General features: G+C 42.6%; 1 protein-coding gene across 1 annotated transcript in view; it reads left to right on the forward strand.

Moving 5' to 3' along the window:
• Nucleotides 1-23,658, forward strand: part of LOC104846195 (zinc finger protein 669-like) — a 76,321-nt gene that overhangs the window by 6,818 nt on the left and 45,845 nt on the right. Inside the window, exon 2 of the mRNA XM_064279905.1 lies at nt 48-144. Coding sequence (XP_064135975.1) covers nt 48-144 — 97 coding nt within the window. The remainder of the gene's footprint in view (nt 1-47; nt 145-23,658) is intronic.

Consider the following 23,658-nt stretch of genomic DNA (forward strand, 5'->3'; position numbering starts at 1 on the left):
GCCCCCCCAGTCCTCGTCCCCCGCCCCCACCATCCGCGTCTGTTCAGGTCCCGCCTGAGTACGTCCCTCTCCCCCAAGACCACCCCGAAGCAGAGGCAGCAGCAGCGCGTCGCGGGCGCGCGACCAGCGGCCGCGGGAGACGAGGTGGGTCTGCGCCGGGGCTCGGCCCAGACGCGCGCGGAGGGCGGGGAGCGGGCGCTCGGCCCCGGGTCGCTCTGGGTCGCTCTGGCCTGGCTCCGGCCCTCTCCCCGGGCCCTGCTCCCAGAGGAACTGCCCGTATTCGGCGATTCGGCGAGAGGGCGCGGCCTGGACTCCTCGCCAGGCCTCGTCTCCGCCTCCCGGCGTCGGGGCCGCGCTCTCCGCCATTCGGGCGCCGGGCGCCCACTTCGTCGGGCCGCCGCCTCCTCCGAGGGCTCTTCCTGCAGGGCGGGGACCCGCCTCGGCCGGGAGGACCGCGGGGACCAACATGCGGTTGGGACCCCTGACTTTCCCCGTGATCTTGGACGCCTGGGCCGCCGCGCCTCTCGTTCACCGAGCTGGAGGGCTGCAGGGCGGGCGGACTCTCCACAGCCCCAAACCCCGGGCTTTGCTGAGGGGTCCGGGGGAATCCTTTAGGATTAGGAAGGGGGTGACTACAGACACTCTGCCCCCCGTTCTCATCGCTCTGCTTTTGCCCTGGCAGCCGAGCCAGAACCCCAAAGCCGCCTGGGTGGGGTTCTGCAGCGAGAAGCGGCGTCATCTTATTCGATTTCCAGCCCGACCCAGCCCACCTATGTACGGGCCTCCTTCCACTGCCTTCTGGCATGTATTTTTTTTCTTATAAAAAGTCCGAGGGTCGTTCTTATCTTTATTCCACTTTATGTGATGTGTTTATAATTCTCTAGCTGCTTTTAAGTTCCTCTTTATCCCTGGGTTTCCGCGGCTTGATTAGGCTGGTTTTCTTTCTATCGCTCTTGAGGTTTATTGACCTTTTTGTATCTGTAGCTTATTGTTTTTATCAAATTTGGAAATAATTTGACCAGTATTTCTTTAAATATATTTTCTGAAACCCCTTTCTAGGATTCCAGTTTTATACATTTATATAAAACCTGTTACCTATTACTTCTCTATATAAATTACACCTCCGTTGAGTCAAAAGGTTTTGTTCACATTTTTATTCATTTTCTCTTCTTTCTGTGCTTCATTTTGGATAATTTCTATTTCTGTACTATCTAATGTGCTGTGAAACTTATCCAGTGAATTTTTTATCTCAGAAATTACGGTTTTTAGCTGTTGATGTTCCATTTGATTCTTTTTTTCATACCTTCCATTTCTTCCCTCCTTATGTTCGTGTTTTCCTTTATATCCCAGCACCAGCTTATCAGAGCTGCTTTCATGTCTGTTGCATCTCCAAGTTGGTGTTCCTGTGCCCAGGTCAGAGCCGAGCCCCTGCCCACTGCTCCCAGGCCTGGCTCCTGAATCTTGACTTCCTTTCAGGCCGTTCTGTTGCCTGTCAGTCGTGGCTCCCACCTCTGCCACACTCTTCTCTTGTGCCTTCACTGCCTCTCCCGAGCTTTCTCTTCTCTTGGTCTTTCCTGACCCCCCTTCCCTCAGCCCTGGTGATCTTCAGATTCCAGCTAAACAGCCTGGGTTTGAAATGGGAGCAGTTTCTTCTTTGAAGTGGTACAAGCAGGGCCTGGGTCCCCAGCTGTTTTAGACTGAGTGACTGCATGTGTAGCCTTCAGAGATGGCCTGGCCCGTGGAGAATGCTCCAAGTGTTAGCCACACTGGTGAATGTGGTGGTTCTCCTCCTTCTTCTCAGGACTTATCTAGTGGTGATCATGGCCACCATCACCACACTGCCCAAGCTTTCCCTAAATAATCCAACCCACACCTTCGTTCTCTCTTAAATGAACTAATGTGTGTGTGCTCAGTGATTTAGGAAATAATATTGGTGCCATTAGCCACTGTCCCTGAGCATAGAGAATGTGACCCAGCTGGAGTTGGAGTCACAAGAGCTCAGCAAGACTCACAAGAACACATCAACTGGGCCCTGAGGTATGAAGACTATATAGATAGAATAATCTTGAAAAATATCTTTTAGGGAACCTTTCACTTAAGCCAGAACACAAAAGACTTTCCACTCTTATCTTTTTCTATTAACATTTAGTGAATAGAAATTTGATGGACCAATGAAGACCCTCCTGACAGTTGTTACTGAAACCTGTACCAGTGATCTTTAAGAAAGACAATTCAGAGTGTTGGATGACAGTTTTTAGCCAATCTGTGAAAAAGGTGAAGCTATCAATGGTTTTGCCCATTTGTAATGTTAATATATACTCATAACTCAGACATGGCTGTGGCAGTATGCTTGTCTGTTGTTTTCCCAGTCTTGCTTACTCTGTGATATTTCCTCGGACTCAGACAGACAGGCTGTGGCAGCATGCTTGTCCGTGTTCCCACTTCGGTCTATTCTGTAATATTCTCTGGACTTGGACAAACATGTCTGTGGTAGCATGCTTGTCCGTATTCCCATTCTCGTTTATTCTGTAATATTCTCTGGACTCACACAGACACGGCTTTGGCAGCATGCTTGTCTGTTTTCCCATTCTTGTTTGTTCTGTAATATTCTCGGGACTTGGACAGACATGTCTGTGGCAGCATGCTTGTCCGTTTTCCCATTCTTGTTTATTCTGTAATGTTCCTTGGCCTTGGGCAGACAAAACTGTGAAATGTGCTGGTCCGTTTCCCCATTCTTGCGTACTCTGTAATATTTCCTTGGATTCGGGCAGACATTAACTCTGGCAGCATGCCTGTCAGCTTCCCACTTTTGTCTTTTTGAATATATGCCAAATAAAACTTTTTTTTTGCTTTACTGAACTTTGTGATGTTTTTCCCCTGCAACATCAGTGTGACACAGTTTGGCACCACACCTTTATCCTTCAAACGTTTTAATGTTAGGGTGAGCAGACTAGGGCCTGTGAGCCAAATCCCGCCCTTGGCTTTTTTTGTACTGCCCTCAAGCCAAAAATGTCTTTCGCATTTTCAAAATGTTGTAAAAAAAAAAAAACAGGAAAAATATGTGATGGAGACTTACATGGCCCAAAGCCTAAAAGTACTTGCTGTCTGGCCCTTTAAAGATAAAGTTTGCCAACCCCTGGTCTATAAGGTCTTCATGGCAAGGACAGTGTTTGTCTGCCAGTTAAGTTTTAAAAGTTGCATAGGGTGTAATTTCCAGTGTTGTAAATATTGACATTTAAAAAAAAGATATTATATTCCCCTTCTAAATGTTTCTGCTAGAGTCTATATACTGTGTAAACTTGAGACACCCGCCATCGTTTCAAAAAAAAATTATCAACAAGCTCTACTTTGATGGTTGGAAAATTCTCCTTGTTTCTTTTTCTCACACACATAATTACATTCTACTTCTCCCTCATGACTTTATCTTGGTGTAAATATTTTTATGCTTAAAAGGATTTTTTGTTGTCCTGTCATACCCTTCTGTAAGAAAATGTGTATTAATTTAAAAGCTTCTGTAATGATACGACTCTATGTGTAAACATTTTCTTTTCATTACTGCTATTATTTGACCCACTCCTGGCTTTCCTCCTTAGTGGCTGGCTACCCCTCCTCTGTGTCATTTGCTAGTTCCTTCCATGTCCCAACCCCATAAAGTAGGAATTCCTCAAGGTTTTGTCCTTGGACCTCCACCTTCAGTACCTACATGACCTTATGCAATCTTTCTGGAATCTAGGTGCTTTTAAATACCGAATACCTCTCCCTTCAGCCCCACCCTCTCCCCAACACCAAAACTATCGCTCAACTGCCTATTCAAAGTCTCCGCTTGGCTCTTTAGTTGAAATCTCAAACTTAACGTGCCCAGTAGTGAACATCGCACTAGGGCCTCTCCCTCCTCCCCCTCCAAACACTTTGCTATTAGGCTGTCTTCTGACTTGTCTTCCTGATGGCACCTCTGCCCTTTCAATTACAAGGTCAAAAACCATAGCGTCTTCTTTGACTCCTTTTTTTTTCCCCTCACTACACACCTAACCTCTCAGTGAATCCTGTTGTTGCTACCTTCAAAAAATACTTCAGCTGGTCACCTGGTCTTAAGTACCATCAATCACTCACCTGGAATACTGTAAATAGTCTGTTCCCCCTTCCCCCAGCCCTCCCAGTCTGGGCTCCCACTTCTGCCCTTGCTGCCCTGTGGTCTGGTATGTGCTCCTGCTCCTCCTCTGCTCAGAACCTTCCGGGGGACCCATCTCACTCTGAGTAAAAGCCAACATACCTAAGAGTGGCCTGCAAGGCCATGTGCAGTCTGCACCTGTCACCTCTTTGGCTTCAGCTCCTACTTCTATCCCCTGCTTTCTCTCTGGTCACACTGGCTTCCTTCCATGGTCTTCCGTGAGCACTCAGGCAGTCTCACAGGCGTTCTTTTTCTTCCTGTCCAGGAGTAGTCCTCACCTAGATGCCCCCCCGACCCTTTCCACGCCTTTTTTCTCTCTTGACCACCCTTTTTAGAGTTGCAGCACCTCCCACTGACTAGCCCTTAGCTCTTATTCTAGCATATAGTTTACCTGATTATTTTGCTTGTCTCCTTTCCACTAGAATAAAAACGTCATAAGGGTTGGAGCTTTTCTTTTGTATATTGGTGTGTCATCAATTCCTAGAACAGTGCTTGGAACATAGTAGGTACTTGTCAAGTATTTCTTGAGTGGCGAAATGAATCAAAACAATAAGTATATTGTTAATTTTTATGATTATTAAACATGAAATAACATTTTACCAGAAATGTATCTCTGAGAATGAAGGGGTTATTACTAGCCTTTTTCTCTGATTTACTTGAGATGTATTTGTGAATGAATATTATTTTATGCTGGAAAGAAGGCTTAGTATCAGTTTTCTTCCTGCCTTTTTTCTTTATATATGTAAGCATTGAGAAGTGCTTATTCACAGAAATAAGTAGACAGACAGAAAAGGTGTTATATCAATGCCATTCTGTCCTTGCAGTTCAATGTTAATGGCCAAAAATCATATAAAGTATTTCCTAGGTCTTTCAGTTGGCTATCATATTAGATCCTTCGCCATGTTGCTGAAAGTAGAGAATTGGTATCCACTTGATATTGTCATTTAGCTATCTTCACTTTGCAGTTTCTGAGGTGTGCACCAAATCCACTTTGCAAGACCCGCCTAAGGTCCACTAGTCGTGCCTTTTACTTTCACTCTGAGGGCATCTTAATTTACCTGAAATACTCTGAAAGAGTTGAGAAATTTGCAACATTGTTAATTTCAACAAATCCTTACAGCTTACTATTTAAAAAATCTTATTGCATGTTTTATATTTTCTTCAAAAACTTCGGGCTTCAGATTTAGCACATTTAGTTGATCAGAAATGTCGGCCATATCCATTAACAGGCGGAAGCTATTCTTATTGTCAAACCAAACAAACAGCCAAATCAGACTCAGTGATCTCTTGGGCAAAGCCTTACTTCACTTTTCATTTCTAATAACGTGCACCCCGCAGACAACAATTTCACTCAGAGTTTTAATTCCCTGCTAGATAGGAGAGGCATGGATCCAGTCACCTGAGTGGAAGAAGGTGCCATGGGTATAGCTTATTGGTGCTCCCTTTGTTTCTCATGGGGGTGATGCATTCCTTTACAGTAGTCATGGGATTGAAGTGTAAAGTCACTGAATATTTTAATCATCACTGCCATTGCCATTACAAAATGTGTGAACTCAAACATTCCAACACAACCGCAGATACCTTGTTTATAACACCTTGCTTTGCCCTACACAGAAATGTGTGTAAGGTGGGGAAAAGCACAACCCTACCAGAATGCCTTCATTCCAGCAGGCTTCACTGGGACCAATAGGTCACAGGGTCCTTTTCTCCTCTGGGGATTCTTTTACACCTAGAGCAGTAAGTGTATCATATTAGAGTTAGGAGAGATGAGAGACATGTTTTTCTTTTAAAAGTGGGAGAGATTTAGTGAAAGGGGAGGTGGAAAAGGTACACTGGCATGACAACTTGACCCTGAGCATCGTTGGCAGATTCTTTTTAAGATGGCATCCATGTGCAAGTGGACCATCTAGAAATTGATTCCCTTGATGCTATCTCTGCCCATAAGTCTTTGTTCTCCTAGAGAGATTCATAACCTCATTTGAAGATACTTCTGTTGGGTTCCTTGAAGACAGGAGAGGGTAGACTCCAAAGCACAGGAAGAGGGAAGGGTGATTCATCTAGCAATCATGGTGGGGGTGTGGAAAAGTTTGGACGGATTGAAGACTGTAGTGCCAGGAACTTTCTCCCACTGCATTTCATGACTGTATTGTAAAGCCCAGTTACCTTAGAGGCAGAATATTTTCAGCCACAGCAGCCGTGGGTATTAACCTGGAGTTTCCCTGTTCCAGACTTGGATATAGTGTTCTGTGCCGTGGTTCATATTGTGGTCATAGACATGCTAAATGAACCCCTCTTGCTAGCTCCAGAGTTGGGCAGACCTCCCTCCACAGTCCATACTGGAAAAGGCAAGCTTGAGAGACAGTTCAGAGTTTCAATGATAGAGAATTCCTCAACTGCGTAATCCTTGAGAAAATTAGAGTAAACAAGAGATACTTCCAGTATTAGTAGTTGGTGCATAAATTTGAATAATAGTTGTATTAACTGGTCTTCCATGTAGGGGTGTGAATATTATTCTATCACGGACAGTGTTGTACTTCATGATAGATCTTAAAATGCTGTTTGTCGACAATGAATGTGATGATGTTCCTTTTCTGTTTGTCCTTCTTGGCAGAGTAGACCATATGACTGTCTGATTCAAAATGACCAATACCAGTCTATTTCAGCTACTAATGCCTAGGATATTGATCTTGAAGCGTTCCATTTCATTTTTGACAACTTCCAATTTTCCTGGATTCATACTTCTTACATTCCACTTTCCAATTACTGATAGATGTTCCCAGCTGTTTCATCTTAATTTGAGTCATGCCACATCAGCAAATGAAAGTCCTGAAAACTTTATCCCATCCACATCATTAAGGTCAACTCTATTTTGAGGAGGTAGCCCTTCCGCAGTCGCAGTCGTATTTTGACTGCCTTCCAACCTGAGGTGTTACTGGGTGGCAATCCCAGATTCTGCTTGACGTGACTTGTATTGGCCAATAAAGAAGAGACTGAGTTGGGAGAGCAGAAATGGCGCCTGTATTTCATTGCACAAGGAAAGGAGGCAGTTGGAGCTGCTTCTGCCAAGACTGCTCAGTGAGGGTGAGGGGAAAGTTTATTTTTAAAGGGTTTGCAAGTAGGGATTTCATACAGTTACGTCAGTGACATTCTTAATCATACTGTGCAGGTGCAGTAGGGTTTAATATAGCTTCATGCAGGATTTCTATGGGGCAGGCCAAGCAAAGGAAACAGGATTCTGATGCAAAGCTGCTTCAGGCAGTGAAATTTTCCACAGCCTGGGGACATCTGCCCTTTTCCCTCTGTTTCTTTTTGGACATTGATCATTCTGGACCAGTGTCCATTTTGAACTGTAGCCCAGCTCAGAATTCTTTGGCATGTTCTCAGGGACAGTCAAATATTGGATCTAGGCTTGAACATTGTAGCCACTGATTTACTGTTTTGTTTTGTTTTGTTTTTTTTGAATTTATTAGTTGCTATGCAGTGTGGTTTTTATAGGCAACTAATAAATTCAAAAAAAAAAAAAAAAAAACACAGTAAATCTGTGGCCACAATGTACCACTGACTATTCACTAAATGTTAAAAGACAAAGATAAGAGTGGCTTTTATGCTCTGTTTATGTGAATGTTTCCTTAAAAGGTGCTTTTTCAAGATTGTTATAGCTGTTGTCTTTATACTTCTTGGCCTGGTTGATGTGTCCTTGTGAGTCCAGCTCCAGCTGGGTCATAATCCTTATGCTCGAAGACAGGGAATAATGGCCCCAATATTATCTCCTAAATCATTCTTCTCTTTTGATCGGAGATTGGAGATGACACATTGATGATTAATACCTGGACCAGATGGTGGCCATGGCATGCCCTTTAAACTCATGGTGATGGTTTTGCACTGGATACCATCTGGTTCTTCACCAGGATCTTAAATAAGAGCACCATTGCCATGAATCACATTGCCAAAGTGAGCAGATTCGATGTACATCCATATTTTATCATGAGGCCTTCTTAAGTGTGTAAGACAATAGAAGATAAGTTTGATTATGCGTAATACTATTAGGATGCAGACTAAGAATATTTCTATTACTTGCAATAGTGATTTAGCTCGTGTATTTATTCTTGATGGTAACTAACCAAAGAAATCTGGTGTTTGTAAGGGTATTACAGTGTGTAATCAAGTAGGTTGCTGTCTAATTCTATGTATATCCTGTTTTACTTCTCCTGTGTTATTTATCTGGATACATCAAGAAGTATTTGCACTTTCTTGAGCTAATAAAAAATCTCAGGCTATTTTGTTACCTCATGTCACCTTGGCTAATAAGGTCAGAGATCACTATTGGGTTTCTATCCCATTTGCAACTTCCTGTGTTCTTTGTCCCATAGTGATTCACAAATATCGTAAAGGTTTCTTCAATTCAACTATACCATAAGTAAGAATTAAAGCTACCAACCATACCCTGCGTGTTGGATCAATGGGTTTTCTTCAGGCTCTCATTTTACAATGTGGAGCAATTTAACATTACCTTTCTAATATTTTTAGCATCATTACTATGAATATGTAAAGTAATCATAAATTCCCAAAGTGTACTACCCACACATTTGCTAGGAGTCTAAATTTTCTTTTTTTTTTAAACAAGAGATTACCCACATAAATTCACTGTCAGCTGGAAAGGGATCATCTAAACTAGTACAGTTTGATAAAAAAAAAAAACAGTTTGATACATTACACAAAAACGTATATCCATAAGGAGCACACAAAGTTTGCCTAGAGGAAACAGAAGGTATAGAAAAATTTACATGTGACAACCAAGACTCCATTAGAGAATACATGATTGGCAAGATAATGCAGAGATAACTTAAGACCTCTTCTGTTGGAGGTCTTAAGTTAATCTATTTAAAGCATAAATCTAATGCTATTCTGCTTTGTAAAATCATAGCTCAAACTCCAGACACTTCTCTGGTTATATTTATAACTTTGCTCAGGTTACCAACAGGAACTTCTAATTCGAGAGTTACAGTATCTAAATTCGTTTGTCAGATAATTTAAGAGAAAAACAGTTTCTTATATTGAGAAAGTAGTACCTTAAAACATCAGCAATATTCCCACATAAAACCCATAGTAATCCTTTCGTTTACTTGGTCTTATGTAGTGAATTTCTGTTCCATGTGATTAAGACAAAATGCTCTAGATCAGAAGCAACCTCTCAGGACAAAAGGAGACAGGAAAACCGTATAAACTCACCAGACAATACCACACAAAATGTGGGGATCCTAGCTTCTTAAAGTTCATATAGCAATTTTTGGTAAGATCAACTCAATTCAATGGAGAAAACATGTTCTGACAAAACTTATTAACTTGCCAGAGCCTCAGATGGAGGAATACTAGATAGACCTTTTGACAAAACCTGAGCATCAAGCAAAAGTTCTCCAACAAGGAAAGAAAGGACAATTCAAATAAGAGCTCATTTTCCCAAAGTGGCCACTGAAGTGTCAAATTACTTCTACTATATTTGATTTATAGTGTTTTTAAATATGAACCCCAAACTAATGTCCCCATAAAATCAAACCAAAACCAAACCCGTTGCTGTCGAGTTGATTCCGACTCATAGTGACCCTATAGGACAGAGTAGAATTTCTCCATAGAGTTTCCAAGGAGTGGCTGGTGGATTTGAAAAGCCGACCTTGTGGTTAGCAGCCAAGCTCTTAACCACGGTGTCACCATGGCTCCAATGTCTCCAGGTTCATTTATCAAAGATGCTCAGCTCTAAGATTTTACCTTTTGGTTTCCTTCTTTTCTGAATGTAATTCACTCTGCTGGCTAGAGACCTAGTCTCTTATTTTAGACCTTAAATATACTAGTTCCTTCAACTGGGAAGTATTTTAAAGTAGGTACTGATGATTTTAATTTTAACCCTGTGGTTCTTTATTGAGAAACTATCATAAAACAGGTAGGGAGCTACCACTTCTCCATCCAAATTTTGTAAAACAGGTCAGGAGCTATTATTTTTCTCTGTAAATTTGGCAGAACAAAACACTATTTCCAAGGTTTTCTGTGAGTCACAAAAAGAACTCTAACAAGGAACGCCATGGGGTTTGAACAGTGTTTCGCTTGGACCAATGTGTACCTTTGTTGTGCAAGAGTTTGCTTGTAGGTGGCAGGCAGCCTAGTGCTCTGGCCTGTCTCATGACCACCTTATCCTGTCACAGGAGTCTTTAACGCTCATGATGAGCACCAGCAACCGCCCTAATGGCTTTTACTGGTGGACCTGTGCCCAAATTTTGCGGCTCATAGTGTGACCCAGATCTCTTTGAAGATAGAAATACCTCATTAATGTTTCAAGTGCCTGAATCCCCATACTGAGCTGCAGTTCACCAAAAGAGTTAGTGTCTTAGTCATCTAACCCAGTGCCATCAAGTCTAGTGCTGCTATAACAGAAATACCACAAATGGATGGCTTTAACAAAGAGAAATTTATTCTCTGACAGTCTAGGAGGCTAGGAGTATGAATTCAGGGCACCAGCTCCAGGGGAAGGCTTTCTGTCTCTGTCAGCTCTGGGGGAAGGCCCATGTCATCAATCTTCCCCTGGTCAAGGAACTTCTCAGTGCAGGGACCCTGGGTCCAAAGGATGTGCTATGCTCCCGGTGCTTCTTTCTTGGTGGTATGAGGTTCCCCATGTCTTTCTGCTCGCTTCTTTCTTTTATATCTCAAAAGAAATTGGCTTTAGACAAAACATAACTGCCACTAATCCCTCCTCATTAACATCAGAGAGGCAGGATTTACAACACACAGGAACATCACGTCAGATGACAAAGTGGTAGACAGTTACACAGAACTGGGAATCATGGCCTAGCCAACTTGACAGATATTTGTGGGGGTCACAGTTCAATCCATGACAGTTAGTAAATATCACTCTTCACCAAATGATCAAACAAAAATCTAAGAAAGATTCTCCTTAAGCAAACAACCAGTTTTCAGAACAAATATGCCAAACAAAATTTATGAAAACATGAGAAAGAGAACAAAAAAGAATAAGCAAAGGCTTGTTTTCCGGGAGCACTCACCCCGTCGAAGGGACATGAAGTGTGAACGTGTGGGTCCAGAAGATAAGAACTCTTTGCTGGCTTCTGCTCCGAATTCCAGATCTCCTCAAGGTCAGCTGGATTTGTAACTTTAGAATCCCTGCAACGACTACACTATTAACCATCCTAGGGTAAAAGCACCACAAAGTTTAGTAAAGCAAAAAGAAAGGTTTTATTCGGCATATATTTAAAGAGGCAAAAGTAGAAAACGGACAAGCATGCTGCCAGAGCCTTATCTGTCCGAGTCCAAAGAAATATTACAGAATAAAAGTGGGAAAACGGACAAGCATGCTGTCAGAGCCACGTCTGCCTGAGTCCTTTTTAACAGTTCTTAAGGATGCATCCTAGTGAGCTGCATTCTGGGATCCCTTGAACGTTCCCCATTCCCTGAACACTTATAACACACTCACACAGCCTAATTCGGTGCACCAACCTAATAACAGAAACGTAGAGCCTTTTACGCCCTCAATGGTCAATTCCTCCTGCTGCTCAGGACTCTTCTAAGGCCTTCCTAGGAATTACCTTGTCATTTACCAAATAATCACAGATACCTAATGCCCTCAAGGGTGAATTCCTCTTGTTTCTTGAGACTCTTCTAAGCCCTTACCTAGGTACTCACCAGATAACCCAGGCGTGTTTTGTGCCTCCCACAGAGGAGTCACCACTGGTCCTAGGTGGATCGGCTTCCAGAGCTGCACCAAGGTCTCCAGGAGAAACCTGATGGCGCCGGACATTGCAGCTGGGCTGTAGTTCGATCACCCAGGAATCGAACAGATGACTCCTCTGGGTGGCTTGCCAGAAATGTTACCAGGTAGAAACCCCAGGTTCTTCTCGATATGACTTATATTGGCCAATAAACAAGAGACTGAGGTGCGAGATCAAAAGAGGCACCTTTGTTTTGTTGCTCAAGGAAAGGAGTCAGTTGAGCTGCTGCTGCCAGGACTGCTCAGTAAGGGCAAGGGGAGAGGTTATTTTAAGGGGTTTTGTGGTGAATTACTTACTTTTGTGTGTGGCCTTTATAGCCACTGTCTTGTAGCTCCCACCTGGGTGATTGTGTGATAGGGTAGTGGCCTACAAAAGGGATTAGTCAGTTTTGCCTTAAAAGAGAGCCAATTCCATAGCAAAGAGGAGAGTGCACCACCACCAAAGGAGGAGAGACCCACAGTGGGCTTCCTGGCCCATGGAGTGAGAAAGCTGAGTGCCTTTGGGCAGAGACCGAGGGCCAAGAAGAAGTCTATGCCTGACCCACAAATTTGGGACTTGCCAGCCTCCAAAAATCTCGTGAGCCATTTCCTTTATATGGTCTGTGAGTTCCATGAGACATTGCAAGAAATTAGGGGACCCAAAGATGGAAGGGAGAGTAGTTGATGTTAGAGATGATGGAGTGGTACAGCAGCTTGGAAAAGTTAGACATTTGGGACATCTTTAACCTACGCCTCATAGGAACCAGTTTTGTGCTGATCCTTATAAAAGAAATTATTTGTTTAGGTTTACAGGTAGGACGTCCATGCAAGTTATGTCAGCTAACGCAGGTGCAATGGGGTTTACATTTAACTTCATGCATTGCCAGGATTTTCATGGGGCAGGCCAAGCAAAGGAACTAGGATTCCGATGCAGAGTTGTGGGGCAAGCCAAGCAAATGAACCAGGATTCCAATGCAAAGTTGTGGGGCAGGCCAAGCAAAGGAAACCGGATTCTGATGCAAAGTTGCTTGAGGCAGTGGCATTTTCCACAGCCTGGGGACCTCTGCCTTATAAGGCCATATCTTCTGGCCCAGTATCAGATAATGTTATACTGCTATTAAGGTTTTCAGTGGCCAAGTTTTTTAGAAGTAGATTGCCAGGTCCTTCTTCCTAGTCTGCCTTATTCTGGAAGCTCTGCTGAAACCTGTCTGCCTTGGGTGTTCCTCCTGGTATTTGAAATACCAGTGGCATAGCTTCCAGAGTCACAGCAACATGCAAGCCACCCCGTACGACAAACTGACATGTGAGTGGTGGATTAGAAATCTTAGACTATTGAAATCCGTGTTTAAGCTTCTATACACATTACGAAAATGTGGGCTTTTCTCTGGACCCTGATGGTGCAGTGGTTAAGAGTTTGGCTGCTAACCAAAAGGTTAGCAGTTGGAATCTACCATCTGCTCCTCAGAAACCTTATGGGACAGTTGTAGTCTGTACTATAGGGTCGCTGTCAATCAGAATCTACTCGAAGGCAATTTTTTTTTTTTTTTTTGTAGGCTTTTCTCTTGCGTCGCTCTCAGTCAGAATTGACTGGACAGCAATGGGTTTTTGATTTTTTTTTTTCCTCTATAGAGGAAATAAAGACAGCAGTAGTCAAATCTTAAATCCAAGGGGAAGCCACGGAACCGCAAGGTCACAGATTGGAGCCCTCTGGTTTGCCAGTGGAACCTTTTCCTTGGTATAGGGTGTCCCAGAAACCGGAAGTGGAAGTACATACCCCCCGCTGGCAGCCAGTTTGGTTGCACTCCTGATCTGGTGTGAGGTAGGCTTTGCATCTGTGACTGTCTGGCCTGGTCCGTTTTCAGGTGACCAGGCAGGCTCCAGTCCTGGGGTCTAAGAGTGCTGCTTCTGCTCTCTTGCACTATCCTGGCTTCTCTACCCTCCCTGGACTGCTCCAGAGAGACGCGCCACTTCCTCTAGCAGGGCTGTGTACCTACGGCTGATGGCACAGGTGCTTGTCTGACTCCACAGCCTCCTCTGAGAACCCAGCCCATTACTACAGCCTGGGTTGCAGCTGGGTCGGGAAGGCAGAGTGTTGGGCAGCACTGGGTCTCCTGATGCATTAAAAGGTGAAGTCTTGTAAATCCTCACTGATTAGAAGTGTGGTTCCCATACCAAAAGTGTTAGCTACACCTGGGAGTTTGTGAGAAATGCAGAGTTGGGACTCTTGGCGAAGCCCAGGGTACTTAGCCTGAGTCTACATGCCCTGCTCCCACTCCTCCAGTCTGCCACTCACCATGCTACCCTTCCTTTTCTGTTCTTCATCAAGGCAGGACTTTGTTAAGTATTGCTAGTCATACAAAAAGTGAGATTGTGGTGAACACTGTATTCCCACTACTTTAATGGTTAGAGGTCTTCAAGGCAGATGATGAATTAAGAAACGTTAGTTGGAACTGGTATCCCAATTTTTTTTTTTTATCCCAATTTTAGGAGGAATATATTTCCTCGAGTAATTTCTTTGGCAGTAAGGCAGAAATTTTCAGCATGATGGTGTGAAAGGCAATATGGCCAACCCTAGTTCTCTGATGTAAAATGTGATGTGGCTGAAGAAGCTTAATATAGACGTTGAGTGATTTATAGAGATCACACACCCAGTGTTTCTCTAAGATTTTAAGCCTTGGCTGAGACAGGATTTGTGCAGGATTGGATGCTGGTAATTCACTCACAGTTTCTGCTACTAGAGAGTCATACTTCTTAATAGGTTGAAGGCTTCTTGAAGCAAAAGCCATTCATATTCCCAGTGTCAGAGCAGCAGATATTGGGAAGGAGGGCAATGTGGAGGCAGGTGTAATTAATCAAAATAATTGAAAAGATCCTAAAGGGTCAGCCACACTAGATTGTTGCAAAAAGTATCTTATACTTTGTAATAATTATTTTACAAAGAACTATTGTTTAAATAAGGTCAGCTGTGTAATTGTTAGAAAGTCATTTATAGTAAATAATGTTGAATATGAAGAAGTAAAACTTGATGTGTAAGTCATGTGAGTGACATCTGTAATATGACAGAATAATGCTTTTTAAACCACACATAATTATGTATAGTGAAGGTAGTATGTACATATCAAATATATTGAATGTAAGAGCAACAGAAGGATATTATTGTACATAGAAAAAAAGGTAGGAAAAATGTATAGACACTGAGAGTTAAGCAGCAACTGCATGTATCATTTCAAAAAAATGTAAAGTATCTAAATTTAAGTGTCCTGTGTGAAAGAGCACGCTAAAGCTGAGGTGCTTGAAATAACTAAAATGGCTGACATAGTCTAATAAGGACTCCATTTTGTCCTAGCCTCCTACTTCTACTTATTAGAGTATGTGACCTTTGACAACACTCTTGACTAAGATAACTTGTTCTGCAGCGTTCTGACATGGCCCACCCAAAATGATGCAGTAAACAGAAGGAAGAAGCTCCAGGAAGCAGGAAACTGAGACTAAGTTTGGGTACCCCAGCTGTCTTAGTTATCTAGTGCTGCTGTGACAGAAATACCAAAAGTGGATGGCTGTAACAGGCAAATTAATTTTCTTAAAGTTTAGGAAGCTAGAAATCCAAAATTGGGGTGCTGACTTTAGGGGAAGGCTTTCTCAGTTAGCTCTGGAGGAAAGCCCTTCTCCCTTCTGTTTCTGCTTCCTGATTACTTGGAGATATCCATGTGTCTTGGCATCTGTCTTACCCCCATCTGTGTTCTGCTGGTTTATTTAATCTCTTTTGTATCTCAAAAGAGATTGACTCAAGATACATCCTACACTAATCCTGCCTCATTAACACAACGAAGACAGCCCATTTCCGAATGGGATTATAACCGCAGGCACAGAGGTTAGGATTTACAACACATATTTTAGGGGGATGTAATTCAATACATAACATCCACACTCTGGCCCCCCAAAATTCATGTCCTTCCTTTCCACATGCAAAGCATATTTATCTCACCACATCATCCCAAAAGTCTTAAATCAACTCCAAATCCCAAATCTCATCTTCTGAATCATCTAAATCACATATGAATGAAACTTCAGGCATATTCCATCCTGGGGCAAAATTCCTCTTCATCTGTGAACCTGTGAAATCTAGAATACATCTTGTCTGGTGGAACAGGCACAAGGTAGACATTTCCAGTGCAAACAGGAAAAATTAGAGGGAAAGAAGGGGTAACAACCACCAAGCAAGTCCAAAAGCCAGCAGAACAATTTACATTAGTTGAAAATAATCCTCTCTTCTCTGAGACCATCTGGGTAACAGCCCTGCCCTCCAGACCTTGGGTATTGGCCATGCCCTCTGGATTCTGGGTAGAGACCCTTTGACCCTGGGTTTCAGCTCCGCCTTCCAGGACCACTTGGAAGACGACTCTGCTCCGTAAGCTTGGGTGACTCCATTTTTGTAGTCCATATGAATGGTGATCCCATCCTTTTGGCCCAGTTCTTCTGCCCCATGAGCATGGCAGCCCCACCTCCTTAGTTTTAGGTGATGGCCCCATCCCCCTGGCACACTTTTAATGGCAGCCCACACTCCAGAACTGAGTTGGCAAAGATCCGACTCAAAAACCTAGGAGGCTGTGGCCCTATCCTTTGAGATCCATGACATTGTGTCCCCACCCTTTGGAACCTAGAAGGCTCTGTATCCCATATTCCTTCCAACAGTTCTGCTGATCTCTGAGCTGCTCCAGGATGGTCTTTTTCTTTTCTTGAGGGGCAAAAGATATAGCTCCTTTGGCCTTTTTCCTGCCTGTAGAATTCCAAGAGGCATGCAGAGTTCTTTCTTTTCATTCTTTCTCTGTCCCCTTCAGTCTAAGCTGATGGGTTTTCTGCTGTGGTAGTTGGGTACCATCAGTCACAGGCTTAATCTCTTTAACAAAAGATTATGTAGACACATCCTTGGTGAAACTTCTAGGACACGTGCCCCTAGTTTGAACAATAGAATTTTCCAAATCTTTAAGCTCAGTTTTCCTTTTGCACAGTGTGTTGTCCTTCTCTTCATCTAAGATAATTCTTGTCTCCTATCTAGTTAGTGAATTCCCCTCTCCCTCCCTCCCCATCCTCATAACCATCAAAGAATGTTTTCTTCTATATTTAAACCTTTTCTTGAGTTCTTATAACACTGGTCTCATACAATATTTGCCTTCCAGATTCCTCCATGTCGTGAGGTGTTTCACAGATTGATCATTGTTCGTTATCATTGTGTAGTATTCCATTATGTTTATCATAATTTGTTTATCCATTCATCTGTTGACACCTTGGTTGTTTCCATCTTTTTGCTATTGTGAACAATGCTGCAGTGAACATGGGTGTTGCCCTTGGCTTTTCGACAAGTAGTTTAGCCACTTCATGTCAAACGCAAATCTTCATTCAAAACCGGTGAATTTTCTTAGTTTAGAATCTAAGAGTTACACCTCAGAAATTCCAAAATATTAACTCTTTTTTTCTAAAGGCCTATTACATGCCAGGACTGTGCTCTTACTTCCCTCTAGCTTGAAGCTGAGAAGGTAGGAGTAGAGCCTGTTTCAGAGGTCACAGTTTGATTCCCAGTGCCAGGAGGAGGCAGCCTATCGATTTGAGATATGGACACCTGGGTACGAGTGGACTCAGACATAAAACCCTTCCCATGGTTTTTTTTTTTTTTATGGACATCCTGGGGCACTAAGGACTCTATGACTCTGAAACCTAACATCTCTAAAACAGAGCTCTCAAAATCTTACCCCAGCAAATCTGCTTCTCACCTAGCTTTCTCATGTCAGTAAATGTGCCAGCATCCATTTTTCAGATTAGAGGAAATACTCAGTCCACTTCTATCTTTTTTTCTCTTATCCTTACCTGTAGGAAAGCAAGAAAAACTGTTGGTTTCTAACCAAAATATAACCAGCATCTTCATGGTTACAACCGTAGTCCAAGCTACTTTGAGAAATCTACCTTAAGAAAACAGCTTCTGAACTTTTTCCTACTTTTTCTTTTGTCACTGGAAGATATATTCTCTTTCAGCAGCAAAAAACACTATTAAAAAATGTAAAGGTAAGCTATCAATCACATATAGAATAAAGACACATGTGATCTTGGCCAACAAGATCCTACATGGTTAGGCTTCCTTTCGTGCTCTGACTTAAATTTGTAATACCCTTATGTTAAGTGAGCTCTTGACACATTTTTTTAAAAATTCTTTCAAAGATGTCAAGATTTTCCCTGCCTTTCAGCCTTTGCTCCTGGTATTTTCTCTGACTCAAGAAAAACTGTTTATTGTAAGAATTCTGTAATTCAGGTCTCACTTCACATGTCACCTGAGAAAGTGTCCCTCCACCCTCAGTTACTCCCACTTGTTTCTATGTTTAAATATCACTGTAGTTGGCCAGAATGAGGTAAATTCAATTAAGGTGGCCAAAGGTGGCCATTAACCCCAATTATGTAAGTACAACCAAGTTGAATTGAATGCTACCTTTGCTTTTATCAGCTCTGTTTCCCTGTGTAACAGGCTTGCAGCAAACAAAAGACTGTGAATCCCTGCATTGTGGTAATGGCAGCTTTCACACCTGCACATCCTCTCAGATATGTTGGTTATTTAGGGTTTCAATGAGTGCAGTAGAGCTGTGGTGTCCGCTAGCTGTATGTGCCTATTTTAATAGAAATTAATTAAAAGTAAAGAAAATTTGTAGTTGTTTTCTAAGGAACTTAGTTACATTAGTCACATGTTAGGTGCTAACTAGCCACATGGTACTAGTGGCTACCATATTGGAATATGGAAATACAACACGTCTATCATCACAGAAAGTTCCATTGGATAGTGCTTCTTAAGAATATATGCAACACATGGTAATTTGTGTGTGTGATTATTCTGTGTGTATCCTCAATGGTCAGTGTCATAGGCCAGAAGGAACAAGAAAACAAAATATGTAGAGCCAGCTCATAGGTTAAGGAGGCCTGGTGGCATAGTGGCTAAGTGCTCGGTTGCTAGCTAAAAGGTTGCGGGCTCTAACCCACCAGCTGCTGGGAGAAAGATGTGGCAGACTGTTTCTATAAAGATTACAGCCTTGGAAATTCTATGGGTCGGTTCAGCTCTGTCCTGTAGGATCACTATGAGTCAGAATCAACTCAAAGGCAGTGAGTTTCAGTTTTTGTGTTGTATGGGAGACAGTTTTAAATAAATAATGAGAAACCAGGGACACTGATAACATATGAAAATAGAACCTTATCCTAGAGTCAGGCTACACTGCTTGAAAGGGAAAATTATTTAAGTGAAAATAAAAAAATTTTGCTTTGGCTATACACATGGTTGAGCAGGGTTGATGGCATGTGGGATGAGTGGGGGTGGAAAGAGTATTTTTCTTTAGAAAAATTAGTGTGTAAATTCTTGAGGCAGCACAGAACCCACTATCATCTATTCTTTGATGAGTATCAGCTAAAGTTGAAACAGGGAATACAAAGTAGGAGGAGGTGCAGGCCACACTGGAGGAGGCAATTGCAGTAGGTCTTTAGAGCTGTGCTGACGACTCTGAGCTTTTGTGAAGGCCAGTGGGCAACCATAGATGGTATTTAGCTGGGATGAATGTGACTATATTTGTGATTTAAAACAGAACACACCAGTTCCTGTATTGGAAATAGATTTTGGAAATGATAACCATGAATGAATGAAGTCAAGCAAGAGTTGTTATGGACTAGTTAAGGAAGAATGCGAGGTGGCCTAGACATGGAGGATGGCTTGGGATCAGGAATGACATAATGTAGGTATAGGTAGTTCAAAGGGCCTCAGTTGATAGAATGTTCATCCTTCAGCTGTAGGCTATAGAGCAGTGAGTGCTTCTCCATGTGGATGTGGACAACTGGGGATCTTGTTAAAATGCAGTCTTTGATTCAGCAGGTCTGGGGTGGGACTCGAGATTCTATAAATCTGACAAGCTCGCAGTTTATGCTGAAAAGCAGAAATATAGAAATAAGGATGTGGGTTAAAATTACAGAGTGCTATTAGAATAATAAAAGGAAGGACAATGCCTGAAGGGTAGACACTGGTATAAAGATCACCTAAGAGAATATTTACACTGAGACCAAGAAATAAAAGAATTGGAGTCAGCTGGGTTGGCAAGCAGGGTGGAAAGCCAGTGGAACAGAGGTGGGAGACTGCTGTTTAGAGAAAACCTAGTGGTGTTCTGATTTATTGGTTCTTCGGTTTATTAAAAGGTTGAAAGAGAAAGTGTTCAGGAATCCTCCCAGATTTCTGGAAATCTTGAGGACTAGTGTCATGGCCTGAGAGTGAAGAAAGAAAGAAAAAAAAACTCTAGGGGAAGAAAGATGTTAATTGTAAAATCAATTGGAAAAATATTGATCACAATTAACAGTGCTGTATATGAAATGAAAATGAAACAAAACCAAATCAAAACAAAGGAGCTTTAACTACATATAATAATAAATCAGTGAAGCATGTTGAGTTCATTCACCAAAATTGGAAAATATGTTCTCCTTAATAAAATTCACACGTTAATATCAAATTAACAGTGTATGTGTACTGATCTGCAAGGGGCAAAGTTAAATAGATGAACCCACAACCTCAACTTTGGACCTCTGAGACGAGTTAGGAAATGAGCCCTGAATCAGGGACTGTACCAGTGAAGGCTTTTGCAGGGAACTTTAGACAGCAGATTGCAGGCAAGATTGTGAGCACCCGCCCCCACAATCCTCTTTCGTTCTAATCTCCCAGCTTGTAAATGTTTTTCAGAGAAACCAGCTAAAACCAGACCTCCCCCTCCCCCACCATGCATGTGCTGTAAGACAGTGACCTGAAGTTAAACCCGAGCTCTGAGACTCAAACCAAGAAACTAAAAAACACCAGACTTCAGAAGCGGGGGTCCATCTACTACTTCCATGCTAATTCTTAGCCCGGTCCCACAATAAATATACATGTCACTTCTCAGGAATTTAATGAATATGTATGACTCCCCCTGTCCCACGTAACATACAAAACTTTCTCCAGCCCTTTGTTTGGTGAGACAGTGCTTTGAGACTGACCTCCTGGTCTCCTTACTTGCTGCAAGTAATAAACTATGTCAGATTTCAATCTGATTGATTGTTAGTTATTCTCAACCAGAGTACAAGCAGCAAACACATTGAGTTTCTTTAACACCTCTACCCACTAGAGGAAATCAGGTTCAAGTTTTCCAGCCTTGCCAGGCCTAGATGCCTCTCATGCTCTGAGATGAGCAAATTCCTCTGTTTGCCATCTGGTTGCCAGAAGGAAGAGCCCCATGGAGCTGCATGAAGCATACAATTGTGTGCCTGGAAGGCTGGATCCTGTTCTACCTTAAATGCATACACCCTCAGGGTGGAGCATTGCCTTGAGCCTGGGGAAGAGCTGAAGGCCAAAAGCCTGTCACTCCTTTACTCAACACTGTCTCTGACCCATCCTTCTCCCATTTCAGGCCCCAGGTTTGCCACACAGAGAGAACTAATCCAGTCTACGCCACTGGAGACCTAGGGTGACCATCTTGCATATCCATTGCAATCACAAATAAGAATTTTAGCCGCTTGACTAGCTGTATGAGCCAGACATTATTCATCTGCTTCCAAACTGCCTAGCGGCTCTGCTTCCACTCCCATCCCTCTTCATGAAGTGGTTTCTTGGTCTTATAGAAGACATTCACATAGGCTTCCAGAAATTGGAGGAAGGAAATGGTGAGCACTACAGAGAACTGGGTTATTCTTACTATAAGGGAGTGAGGCGAGATAAGAATTACTGGGGGACCAAATGTCTGCTTCTGGCCCTGGGGTTGCTCAGGGAGGGAAAGAGGTGGCAGAGGAGGCCAAAGGACTGGGCTCAGAGAGGTATCCAAAGGCCCTCCTGCAATGTCACTGGGCCTTTCTCCTGCATATATGGTTTTTCAAGGCTTGAATGCCTGAGGTCACTTTCCATATGTGACTCTCAGAGCTAGTATCATGGGGCCTTAACATTCCCACCCCTAAGCCTTGGTGCTCTGTGTTGAATGGCATTCTGCTGACCAGAGCAGCTCTGGCTGAGGAGGCTGAGCCCCAAGCCCTCCAGGCCCATCCTTGCTTGCCCCATCACTACGAACCACTTTCTTCACTTTCCCTATACACTGAAGCATTCTGTGCAGCTCTAAAACTCTAGCTCCATCTCTTACACACTGTCATGGGATAAAGAAGGGAAGACAGAGTTAGTAGGGGAAGAACCCTGACTCTTACAGAGTCCTGTGTGGGGCTCCACACACCAACCCCTCACCAAAGGAATGAGGCACAAGAGAGTGAGTCTAGCCGGATCATGTGTGGGGTCCCCAAAACTATCATTTTTTTTTTCCATTAGGAAATAGTTTTGCCTGAGGCTTTCAGGTTTTTGAGAAGCATGATACCCAGTGGAGGTTTCTGTCCTTCCAGCGTATCTGCGCCTAGAGGTAGAATTTAATTTTTTTTAATTTTTGACTGGTCTCCCACTCTTGGATTAGAATCTAAAATAAAATGTTCTTTTTTGCTAAAGCAGCTCAGGATATGAGATGGGTATATTTAAGTTCTCAGATCACAGTTTTCACTGGAAACACATTTCAAGATCAATTTGTTTTTACTGAGAGTTTTTTAATTTAATGGAGATAAAACTTTGCAAACACAGGAATGTCTGTTTTAACTTACAGCTTACTTAAATTTTGAGAAGGATCTTAAAGACTCCTACTGTCTTTAGGATATTATGCCAGGAACCCTAATGTGCTGAATCTTTTAGCCATTTTGGAAACATTCTCCTGAGTGAGGTAAAATCGACAGTACAGACTGTATCCCTGGTCACTGTGTTTAAGCAGAGAGCTCTGACGTTCAGTTTGGTGATTTGCTCAAATGCATTAGACCATTTCATAGCAAGTAGGCCCTAACTGATTAAATCTTAAATGGTTTTGTACTTGTGAATGGGAATTCCTAAGAAAGAAACACATTAAATATCACATTTGATTTGTATTATGTTTAAAAGTAAAATTAAGTTTTTCTAGTACATTATCCCTTCACAGTTCAAATCTCAATATGAACTTGAAAAGGACATTCTGTGTAGACTTCTACCTATTCTTGTTGTCATCCATACGGTTCTTCTACTTTAGCTAACCAGCTTTATTGTAAACTTTCTTAAGCATCTTGCCACTTTTTCTTCATGTAAATTCAAGGAAGTAGAATTAGAAATTTTTATTTCCCCTACTTTATTACACAAAAGGTAGCATGCTCTTTGTTCATAACAATACGTGGACAGTTTTGGGACAAAGAACTAGGTCTGGACTTTTGTCTCTGGTTTCTGAAAATAACATTAGTTTTGAACATAATACATTTGTTTTCCAAAATATCCAGACAAATAGGGACTACACAGGCCGCACACCTGGTGAACTAACTTCAGGGAGATGGGGAGACATGATCCAGTCATTGAAATTTTGGTGACTAAGGGAAAAAAAGGGACCAGGCCCTGGAGGACTTCAAGCTTGGTAAAGTAGAGGGTCAGCGAAAAAGAGGAAGACCCTCAATGGGATGGATTGACACAGTGGCTGCAGCAGCGGGCTCAAACAGAGCAATGATTGTGAGGATGGTGCAGGGCTGAGCAGCGTTCTGTAGTGTATAGGGTTGCTATTAGTTGGAGTCAACTCGATGGCACAACAAGGAACCCTGGACCTTGGAACTTCCTCTTTGGAGCTTGCCGGATTGGTGAGAACATTCATGCACAGTAGAAGGGGTAGCA

This window comes from Loxodonta africana, chromosome 3, assembly GCF_030014295.1.
Source record: "Loxodonta africana isolate mLoxAfr1 chromosome 3, mLoxAfr1.hap2, whole genome shotgun sequence".
NCBI lineage: Eukaryota > Metazoa > Chordata > Mammalia > Proboscidea > Elephantidae > Loxodonta > Loxodonta africana.